This window comes from Durio zibethinus, chromosome 18 (genome assembly GCF_047325235.1).
Source record: "Durio zibethinus cultivar Kanyao isolate XHJ-2024 chromosome 18, ASM4732523v1, whole genome shotgun sequence".
Classification (NCBI taxonomy): domain Eukaryota; kingdom Viridiplantae; phylum Streptophyta; class Magnoliopsida; order Malvales; family Malvaceae; genus Durio; species Durio zibethinus.
Window position 1 is genome coordinate 7,569,172 of NC_143179.1, and position 11,619 is coordinate 7,580,790.

At 30.9% G+C, this 11,619-nt stretch overlaps 1 protein-coding gene across 2 annotated transcripts; it reads left to right on the forward strand.

Moving 5' to 3' along the window:
• The first annotated feature begins 8,437 nt into the window (after window positions 1-8,437).
• On the forward strand, window positions 8,438-11,619 carry LOC111300368 (basic helix-loop-helix (bHLH) DNA-binding family protein). 2 transcript variants are annotated; one of them, XM_022896004.2, is made up of 8 exons: window positions 8,438-9,002; window positions 9,098-9,205; window positions 9,306-9,414; window positions 9,504-9,518; window positions 9,625-9,687; window positions 9,785-10,486; window positions 10,587-10,967; window positions 11,316-11,619. In XM_022896004.2, exons 1-8 carry the CDS (start codon window positions 8,890-8,892, stop codon window positions 11,394-11,396), a joined length of 1,572 nt encoding a protein of 523 aa, XP_022751739.1. In that variant the 5' UTR covers window positions 8,438-8,889; the 3' UTR covers window positions 11,397-11,619. The 2 variants fall into 2 exon arrangements, with proteins under 2 accessions (XP_022751739.1, XP_089603327.1); XM_089747201.1 differs by lacking the exon at window positions 9,504-9,518.

Consider the following 11,619-nt stretch of genomic DNA (forward strand, 5'->3'; position numbering starts at 1 on the left):
ACAGAATGGGCATTATAGTCCAAAAACTTTAACTGGAGTCCGTGGTTTTCCATTGCACCTTGAAAGGCCCAGTACTCCATTGGAGAAATGGTAAGATTAATCCCACCGAACAATGCTATCCAAACAAAGCTGCTCTGCGATTTGAAAGGAAAAAGAGAAGAAAAAGAGACGTGAAATCACACCATACTGATACTGCGATTTATTCCAAATGCAGTCAAAAAGTCGGGCCCAATTAACCGGTTTGACCGAATAATTCGGTAAAATATTAACAATTCTTATATTTATATCATTTTTATATAAAAATTAATGTTATAATTTGTGTCAAAATATACTTTTTATTAAATTTATATATAATTTTATTAAAATTTTAATTTTTATCAATTTTTCTTTTTAATTCATATAATCATTATACTAAATTATCATACGATATTTTAAATTATCAATTTTTATTTACATGATTAATAAATAATTAAAAATTTACTCCAAAAGGCAAAATCTCATCCGTTTATAAAAATTAATTATAGAAAAATATTTTTGATTAATTTTTTTAAATTAAAATTAAATAAAATAAAGCTTGAACTTTAAAAAACCTTAAAAAAAGTTGGAAACATTCAAATCACTAAAATTTAAGTTGCTTCTTTATTCTGTCCATGAATTTTTTTTTCCCAACCGTTCTTCAATGCCTCCATTCAAATCATAGCGGCCAGAAACAACTTAAAAACACCTGATGGAGAGGAAATTCATAAAAAAAAGAGAGTTTGAGAATTTGATAAGTTTAAGATAAATGAACGACGGAGTTTCCATTTCCTTTTTACTTGTTCAGAGTTTCTTTTTTCTTACACGACAGCAGGCAGCAGCAAAGCAACGCTCCAAAAGTGTTGGGCCTATGGCCACTGACGTGGTCACGACACGACACGACACGACATGCTTTTAAGAATAGGAGACCGGAGGTTATAATAGAAAAAAAAAGGGAAAATTGTATTAAGTTAAAGTCTTCGAAGAACTGGGCCTAAACTCAGCCTGGTCACTGGAACCGATAAAGTGAGTGAGCTTGGATCTGGTACAGAAACCCGACTCACCTCTTTAAGAGAACGGAGATGCTTACTTTTGGGCCTAATACATATATTATGAGCCACTAAAGAAAATCAAATTTTAAAATTTATATCAATATAAAACCTAATTTATAAATTGAATAAAATTATAAAAATAACAGCAATAAAAATAAAGGCAACTATTATAAAGAGTAAGGTATTTAAATTTTTTTTTAAGATAATAATCAAAAGATTACATTAATTAACAAGGAATAAATGAATTATAAAAAATAAAAATCTTTGGGCAATATCAACTTATATTAATGTAAAATTTTTAATTTTATATTTTTTTAATCATTGATTTTAATATATCTAAGGATTAAGTGAAAAAAAATTGACAGCCAATTGTCCAAAATATCCCCCATTAAATCAATCTAACAAATTAATTAACCTCAAGACATCAATTAATTATCCAATTATCCCATAAAAATTCAATTAAACACACTTGGCACAAAATTGTTCTTTGATTTTGCAAAGTCTTGCATACTAATAAAGATTTTTACTTTTTATAATTCATTTATTACTTATTAATTAATGTAATCTTTTCATTATTATCTTAACAAAAACACATTTCTCTTTATAGAAATTACCTTTTTTTTTATTACTATGAATTTTCATAATATTATTCAATTAAAAAATTATATATATATTTTTTAAAAATGACTTGATGTGAAGCCGAAGACACCTTGTAATATTATATATTAAAAGTGTCAGCTCACTTGCTATTCTAAAGGGGAAGAAAGAATCTATAAATGAAAATAACACAATTTTGCGATAAGAAAAACTTATTATTGATGTTGATTGAGTTAATTTTTTTAACATGCAAGTAGTTTAATCGTAACTTAGAAATAAATATTTCTTCCTAACATTTGAAGTCATTCTCACTCCATACTATCTATTATTAAAACAAGGTTAGCAAAAATTCTTAAAAGTCTCCATCCCCTCAAAAATATTATTGCAAAAAAAAATGTCATTTCTTTTATAGTGATATATATATATATATATGTGTGTATATGTATGAAAAATCATCTCATTCGTTAACATTGGAATTTTTAAATTCCACCAACAAGATTAATAAAGATATTAAAAAATAAAAATTGATTAGAAAATTAATAAAATAAATGATAATTTTATTATCTTATTTTTGAAGTTTAAAACTTCCATAGAAAATGTATAAGAAACCTACCTTATATATTATAGCATATGACACTTACAAAATATTCTAAATTAATTACTTCTCAAATAATGCAGTATACCTATACTACCATAGATAAAGAGGATTTCTTAAGGATACTGTTTTTTAATTGGTTTTTTGTTGAAACTTCACGCAACTCAACACTTGTGTTTGACACCTGACTTTCGAAGTTTCTTTTTTGGTCTTCTTGATTATTGGTATTAAAGGTTATTTGAAAAATTAAAAAGGTGGGCCAAAAGATAGAGAAATGCTTGGATTTGTGCTCTTTTATTTCTCTTTCAGTTTTTTTTTTTTTTTTATGTTTTTCAATAAAAGTTTTTGTCTCTTTTGGTTGTTCAGTTGAATGTGGCTTTTTTTTTTTTTTTCGAATAGTGTCTGTTTTGCAATGTTGAATTTGGTTTTATGAAACTTAATTGTTGAATGGGGTTTCAGTTTTTATTTTTTTGAATTTTTTGTTTTTTATTGAAGAATATTTCTTCAATGTTAGGTTTTTTTTTTAAACTGTTTCTTCTGGGGTTTGCATATTATTTTATTCTCATTTAAAGTGATGTAAAGGTAATATTATTTGGGATTAGGTTGCATGAATGGTGATTTGAATGGGATTTCTTTGTAGACTGGTTTCTGTTTCTTATTTGATTGGTTTTTTTTTTTGGACAAGAATTGTTTGGTGCTATTTTGTAATTAAGTTCAAGGTGAGTAAATGTTTTTTTTTTTTATTTTTTATTGTCCTTTTGTGTCTTTAACTTGAATGGAATTTATTTCATTGCATGTAATGTGATGATGGTTGTTTGAATCATTTTTTTTTTACTTGAATGTTGATTCGATTTGAGTTTGTGTATTTGTAAGCTTTTTTGTGTTTTTTTTTTTTTTTATGTTTGATTCATTGTTGGTATTTTGAGGTTTACATGTTATTTTATTTTGGTTTGAAATGGATTAAAGGTTGTGTTGTTTAAGTTAGGTGTTTCATTTTTTTCCTTGCAAGAGTTGTTGAAAATTGTTTACTGATTATGTTTAAGGTAAATGAATAGTATGGTGTTTTGTTTTGGTTGGATTTTTGGTAACTATTTGTGTCAATGAATTTGTTCGATCCAAAACTTGAGACAATGGGTGTAATCCGAAAAAGGATTCATAAATGATTGTTAATGGAATCAAAGTTACCAAATTTTGAGGAGTCGGTATCAATTTATGCCTAATTGCTCTGCATATAGTTCCTCTAATTATATTTTCTAAACGAACTAGAGCCAATCCGAATTGATTTTGTAAGAGATCCGCTACAAAACAAATACGCTTATTTTTCAAATGATTCATATCGTCAAGTATACCCATTCCAAATTTCACTCCAATCAAATGATCCGCAACTGTCAATATATCTCACGGTAACAAAAATGATTTCCACTTTGACTTTGTGGACCACATCCGGAGCCATCCTTCTTTTTGGGTTGCTTGTACGGTTGATAGCCTTCTTTAATTGGGAGGCGGTGTTCCACCAAGTTCTATCCAGGCCAGGCATTCCATGGTAGTTCCAGGCAAAAACAGTCCTTGAACTCCTTCCAAGTAACAAGTAAGAAAGGAGTTGGGATCCTTCGTCTCATCTTCAAAGAGCTTTGCATGTTATTTTTTCTTTTTAGTTTAAAAGTTGTGTTGTTTAAGATTTTGTTGTATAAATGATGGTTGGAATTGTTTTCTGTTGGAGTTAGGTTTGAGGTGAGTGGAAAATTCAGTGTTCTGTTTTGATTGTATACCTTATATTGGAATATTTCTGATTGCTCTCGACTCTAATATTCACGTTTTTATATGTTAACTAACCTTAAGAATGCAGTTAATATATTGGATGTTAGGATTTAATAATGTTATGTTGCTAATAATGAAGTTCTTTTGGTTATTTTGTACTGTCTGGTGCAAGTTAAGAATAAAGATACTGAAATGAAAGATCACACCGATAGTGTGCATCAACTATAGTGGGACCCTATACATTTTGATTTCATAGCAACTGCATATAGAGATAAGACTGTTTAATTGTGGGATGCTCCCAGTAAGTGAATGCTTTTTTGCATTGTTGTTTAGAACAATGAAAAGGGGAGGGAAAGACAACTATAGTTTCATATGGCTCAACCATAATTCTTATGTTGAATATTATGAACACTTCATTGATTCTGAATGAAAGTTGCTTATTGAAGCTAACTAAATAAATAGTTATGATGTCAATCATCAGATAGGTGTTTACCTTTGCCTGCTTTGGCTTTTGTAGGTGAAAAGTGCTCACAACAGGCAAAACTTAGTGGGAAGAATATAAACATCACCTATAAACTTGATGGGACACATATAGCTGTTGGTAATAGGGTATGTCTTACTAATTTATGTCACTTGGAGATATGTCACTTGGACAACTTGAGCACACTTATGACCTGAAAATTTTTACATGTATAGTTTCTATAGCAATTTTCATCATGCTAATAAATTATTTTTATCATTGATCTTACTCTGTTTTATTTTACTGCAAGATGATGAATTAACAATATTAGATGTTTGAAAATTTAAGCCTATTCACAAATGTAAGTTCAGTTACGAGGTATTATTGAGTTCATACCATCTCGAGCAAGTCCAACCCTCTTAGTCTAGGACTTGTGCGCAATCCGTGACGCACACAGCTAGTTGCTACTGCATTGCAATTGACCCAACAAGAAGGTTTGGTTTAAATCTGTCTTAACTTCTAAGCTTTATTGCATCTTGACATTGTTGCATCTTAACATTGTTGGTCTTTGGGATATATGAGGGTGTGCAACCAACAATGTCAAGATGTAACAAAGCTTAGAAGTTAAGACAGATTTAAACCAAACCTTCTTGTTGGGTCAATTGCAATGCAGTAGCAACAAGCTGTAAATTAAACAATAAGTTAAACCGAACCTTCCTTTAACTTAAGCAGTAGCCACTAGCTGTAGGTTAATCCGCCTTAGCTTCTACGCTAGAAGCAATAAATTAAGCAGTAAGTTAAACAAGTCTTTCTGCTTAGTCTATAGCTCGTCTATTTTGGTAATAGTTGCTTAAAAAAGTCTTTGTCTTTGTTTCTTCAATTTTTGTGTGGAATTCTTCTGGAATTAACAATTAACAATGTTAAATTACTCTTAAATAATTAATTTATAGTAACTGCTCATATTTCTCTAAAAAAAATTAAGTTTTTATTTTTTAATTTTTTTTAATTTTAACTCTATCAAATATCAATTCAATATAACATTAAAAATTATTGTAATAAATTAAGCGAAAGCAGATGCCCCCATTAATTTCATAAAAAAAAAAAAAACCTTAATAGAGTTAATTAATGCATTTGAAGCTGTTTTTTTTTTTTATATATTAATTTGAAATTAAAAAAATATACTTTAATTATTAAAGTTAATCGTACAACATTCAACCAGCAAACCCACAACGTTACTAATATACTTTATCTTATTTTTATACTCTATCGAATAGACATATATATTTTCTCGTCCAACATATCTCACCATGTGTCGAAGTTGAAAAATCTTTCTTTCACACTATGAAACTTTGTTCAACGAGATATTCTAATTAAGGGATCAGAGAGAGAAGAGAAGAAAATTATTCATCAAAAATTAAAGTTGGGTTAACAGAGAAAAATATCGCAATCGTTTCCAATATTCTTCATATTTCCTTGCATGTCGTCTTGATAATGAATTATCACTCAATTTTATAATAATAATAATAAAAACGACCCAAAACTTAAAACCATAGGAAATGAAGAAAACCGTCAACATCGTTGGAGACGGAAAAGGGGATCAACGCATTCACACATATGATAAATACATAATCACATGCATGATCACTGGTCGGACTTTTTCATTTGTTTTGTTTATTGATGAATCTTTAATTTAGTTGTTGCGCGAAGCTAGAGGCCATTCTGCTCTGCATCAATCACAAATTGCAGCAATAAAAGATATTGGGTCAAAGTGTTAGACTTGGTTTTGCGAATCTAAGCTTCGGATAGAGACATGGCAGGAGCTAGTATTTTGGTCGTTGGAGTTGTTGGGCAGGAGAGGAAAATCTGAGCAAGGGTACACCTTCGAATTACAAAGGAACTACATACAATATGAGATACAAGGAAAGAATTACAGTTATTAAGTTTAAATTATATATTTGTTGAATGTTTAATTTTAAAAATAATTATACGAATGAATTAAATTTTAGATTTTAATGCAATGCAATACTTTTCGAACAAAAGAATCATACAAATTACTTAATCATTGTTCATTAATCTCATTCCTTTATAGCGATTACATATCGTCGTACGTGCAAATATTAGTAGCGTTTAAACAATTGTTAATTTGGATCAAATGTAAATTGATATTGAATGATAACTTTCTCACTTTAAAGTACTTGGCTATTTGCAAATCTTAAAATTGAATTTTTATTGATAATTTTTCTTCAATGGGGGTGGGATTTTGCTTACATATTGATATATATATATATATATATATTTGTGCCGCCATGTTTAACCCAAAAAGAAAGGTAACTAAGAAGTGCCTTAAAGTAGTAGTTAAGAGAATTGGCCAAAAGCTTAATCGCTCAAGACAGACGATGTCAAAAAGGAAAAGATTCTATATCTAACTTCAGCATACTTTTTCAATATGGTAGGTTAGTATCTCCTTAAAGGGGAAAGTTAAATAAGTGCAAATTGGAAAGCCATGGTTTAGGAATTAGTGCAAAGTTGGTATGTATTAAGATTTAAATTTAGACCTATTAATTATTTTTTAAAAGGTAATAGTATAAATTTATTAAATTAATTATTGGTCAAGAAAGTTTTTATATAATCTTAATTACATGCTTATTAGTAATTTAGTAGTATATATATAAAAACATTTATATGAAACAGTTATCCACATTAGTATATTCCACATCTAAGAAAGATTTAAGTGGAGTTTCTTATATGAAATTTGTAAAATTTTTTTACTAGAAATGATTAAATTAAAATTAAAATTGAAAATCAAAATTGATACATTAAAAGATTTTATTACATAAATTAAGTGTACAAATTTTGAAAAAATAAATATATATATATTTTTAGATAGACATTTGTAGTAAAATATTAATAAAATTTTTACCGTTAAATAAATATCAATCAAATTTAAATTATAAACAACATTTTTAATAATTTTTTTATATAATATTAATTTTTATATTGAATTCTATCAATCTATCGATTGAATTTTTTATTAAAATTTTTATTAAATCATTTAAAAAAAACTTCACAAATTTCATTTAAAAATCTTTATGTAAGTTTGATTATATGTCTCTTTCATTTAAATCATGTTACGAAATCGTTATATAATTAAAAAAATTAACTATTTATTATACTTCACATGTGTAAATTTATTAAAATAAATATTTATTATTTGATTATTGCTTTTGATAGGTAATATATGATTAATTTTTTAATAATGTGATCGATTAAATAATATAATTTGAATGAAAAATATATATATACTAACCTAGAATAGTAGTTTCAAGCAATATTTTTTTATATCGACAGGCAGATTATTATTATTAATGGATCAATAGATGTCAGATGATCTCAGCATCAAATTTTAATCAGTCCTTCCTTCAACTAGATTCTGGAAAAGGTTTTTTTTTTTTCTTTTTAAATAGTATTTTATGGTTGCCATAAAAGAAGCTGTTGTCATTACCATATATGAACACTAAACATGATACAAGAAACATTTTCTTACAATAAAATGGGGAAGGATTGTGTTCATACTTAGTTTATTTCAATGGAATCCAACATGTAATAATAAAACAGAATTATGTTTAGACTTTCTTTTTTTATGGAAAGAAAGAAAATCCATCAAAACTTGAAAGGTTTTTACGATATTAAACAAAATATTAATTATATATTCCAAAGAAATTTAGGGGAAAATTTTAAAAAATAAAAATAAATAAAGGGGCAAAAAGAAAACTGCATATTCGCTCCTTGACTCTTTTCAAACAAATCATCGCGAGGGAGGACTTTGAAGTTTGACCATTACTTTTCCAAATGTCTCTTGGCTGGCTGCTTCTTCTTTCGTTTTCTTTGCTTATATCAACCCTCCTTCTCCTCAATACTTTTCCAACTTCTAACTAGACAATTCTTTCCTCTCTCACCATCACCACTGCACAAAGAGGGGAGGGCCCCTTTCGCTGTTCCTCTCTAATGGGTCATAGCTTATTTCTTTGTTAGTTCTCTGCTACTTTTCAAACCCTTTCTATCTCTCAGTTGGCTTTGAGTGTTTGTTTGTTTGCTTGTTAGTTTGTTCTCCTAAGTGTGATCAACTTGATTTGGAATCATTTCCGGAGACCCTCTTATCGGTTCTCAGCCCAAATAAGCATCTCAGTTCGCTTGTTTTTTATCATGCGAGAGACCCAAGTGTCTTCTCCAAATACTTGATTTCTCCAATTTATTTCAAGCGGATCGAGCATCTCAATTCTCAGGAATGGCAAAAGGAAGCGAAACAATCAGATGACATGAAGGATAAACCGGCAGTATAGGGATCCAAAAGGGGTCTCGTATACTGCTATTTTGTTAGGGGAAAAGAAAAGGTTTTACAATCTAGAACTCCCATGGACGCTGTCTTCCACCTCGATGAAGCGTCCCGTTCTGAATTTCTCCAATTACTCATGCAGTCTACCGGCTGCACATACATTTGCCTATGGTCGTACCAGCATCAAGCAAAGTATCTTCTTCATCTCTCTCTGATCTCTCATTCACTAACGCTTCTATATATGTATTCTTTTATGATTTGGATCACTAATATTTTGATTTCAACAGCTGTTTAGTTGGTTGGGACGGATGTTACAATGAAGTAAACGCCCCACCCGGAGCTTTGGGGCTCTTCGTCAAATATCGCCAATTAATATTCACTCTTGGAAACGATCAGTATGATAAAATATTTTGTTGCTAATTAAATGTTAATTTTTTCTACTTGATTAATGAAGTTATAGTTTTGCCATTAACCTCTGGGATTTCTGTGGTACAGTGGCCTCGTTCCAGGATTTGCTTTCATGAATAACAGGCCCTACATTGAGCTAAGGGAATTGGACCTTCAAAATCGGGCATCCGATTGGACACAGCGGCAGTTTTTTCGGGTAAAGATCAATGGAAACTTTAACGACAAGAACTAATACTGCATTTTTTTAGCTGGAAGTAACATAGCATCTTTATGTCTTAATTGCAGGAAGCAGGAATTAAGGTTTGTTCAATTTGTTGTCGAAGCTCATGGCGCCTTTGATCTTCATAATTAGAAATAGTAATTTAATCCTGATGATGTGCTTCTTTTTGTCTGTTATATATTGCAGACGGCTGTGTTCATGGGATGCAGGAGTGGAGAGATTGAATTAGGGTCGTCCAATGTGGTACATGTAAGAAAGTATAATATAATGCCATTTGCTTTTGTTTATTGAAAATATTTGTCTATATAAGTATATCTAATTTCTCACTGAACTTTCTTGTTAATAGCTTAACATGGAGATGGAGATGAGAAACTTTTTCCCAGAAGATTTTTCAAGACAATTATGTCCGGCAGGAGATCAGCTTCCCCAACCAACTGATCCGAACAGGCCATCTTCGTCTTCATCATCGTTAAGGTCACTGTCCACGGGTAGTCCAGACTCTTCTCTGATATTCACCATCCCAACCGCATCCCACCCCCAGCTTCCGACTGAAACAACACCCTCTTCATTGCAACCAGTCTCTTCCTCAATGAACGATCCACACGAACAAGCCATGCAAGCCTTGTCTCAAATGCGGAGCAATATTCAGTTACCGACGCTAGAGAGCGAAAATGCTGCAATGACCAGAGCAATCCTTGCTGTTCTAACGTCTCCTTCTTCTTCTTCCTCTTCAACATCCCAACATCCCCAACAAAGCCAAAATTTGCCTTACAATTACCAGCCAAACCCCAAAGCTAGTGCGTTTAAACGTTATTCCTCCGTGTTAGGAGCCCCAACAACTCCGGTGAGGGCCAGTTTACGAGCTCGAAGTATGCTGAATCGAGCCATTATGTTTTATAGAAAATTCAATTTAGCGAGGCGTGAACAACTGCTGCGAAGCCGCCCTACTAGCAATCAGCTCCATCATATGATGTCAGAACGCAAAAGGCGAGAGAAGCTCAATGAGAGTTTCCATGCATTGCGATCGCTTCTTCCTTCTGGCACCAAGGTACCATATCATTTTTCAAGTACTTAGATTTTAGTCTCAATGTTGAATTAATTTTATACAACAATGTTCATTGAATTTGGTCGACTTGGGATTCATGTAGAAAGACAAAGCATCGATGCTCATTAGTACGAGGGAGTACTTGACCTCATTGAAATCTCAAATTGAGGAGCTGAGTCGGCGAAACCAGTTATTAGAAGCTCAGCTTTTGCCTTCCAGAGAAGCCGCTGGTGGGGAAGTAAGTGGTTCATCAAACGAGAGATTAAATGTTCGGATTACGCCTGTATCCGAATCAACATCTGAACAAAGACTTGTTGACCTGAGAGTCAGTGTTAGAGGAGAAAGGCCAATGGTGGATATCTTAATCCACCTGCTAGAATTTTTGAAGCTCGACAGAAATGTGAGCTTGATGTCCATTGAGGCTAACACCCAGATAACTGAATCAGGCTCAGTTAATCATGTTAACTTGAGACTCCGAATTGAGGTATGCCAATCAAATACTCTAAATTGATTCCTGCGTGAAAAAACTTTAACTTTTTTCCCCTTTTTCCCCTTTTTTTCCAACAAAAAATGCTATATTTAGTGTGTATTTATATATATATAATTGTAAATCTTAAATTTTGAATGTCAAATTTATTAAATATTTTTTAAAATAATTGCATGAAATGCATGAAGTATTAAAATGAAGTTCTGTATTCTTATATATGTTTAATTATTATAAAACTGTCATGATGGGAAATAGGAAGGAAATTGAATTGAAGCTAATAAAAATTGGTGGGAAGTGATTGATGTGTAATATTTACTAAATTCTAGTACTTTTGTGGTAATGCAGGGCAATGGATGGGATGAATCCACCTTCCTGGAAGCAGTTAGGAGGCTAGTAGCTGACTTGGCACAGTGCTCTAATATATAATATCTTTTTCTTATATTAATCTCTCTAATTAAAGTGGTCAGACCAATTTATTATGCGGACAGCAGCTATTTTCACTTGATGGTGTGCTCATCTTGTTTTTTTGTTTTTTCCCTCCCATATGATCACATCCATTTGATCTCCACCATCAGATGTTAAAATAGTAATCCAGTTATATGAGTGATGTGTCGCAATTTTGATAGCAAAAGCTAACAATTTTTCTGTA

Coding starts and splice junctions, on each gene's coding strand:
- LOC111300368 (XM_022896004.2), top strand. CDS start 8,890: ATGGACGCTGTCTTCCACCTCGATGAAGCGTCCCGTTCTGAATTTCTC. Junction 9,003..9,097: donor TCGTACCAGCATCAAGCAAA/GTATCTTCTTCA, acceptor TGATTTCAACAG/CTGTTTAGTTGGTTGGGACG. Junction 9,206..9,305: donor TTCACTCTTGGAAACGATCA/GTATGATAAAAT, acceptor TCTGTGGTACAG/TGGCCTCGTTCCAGGATTTG.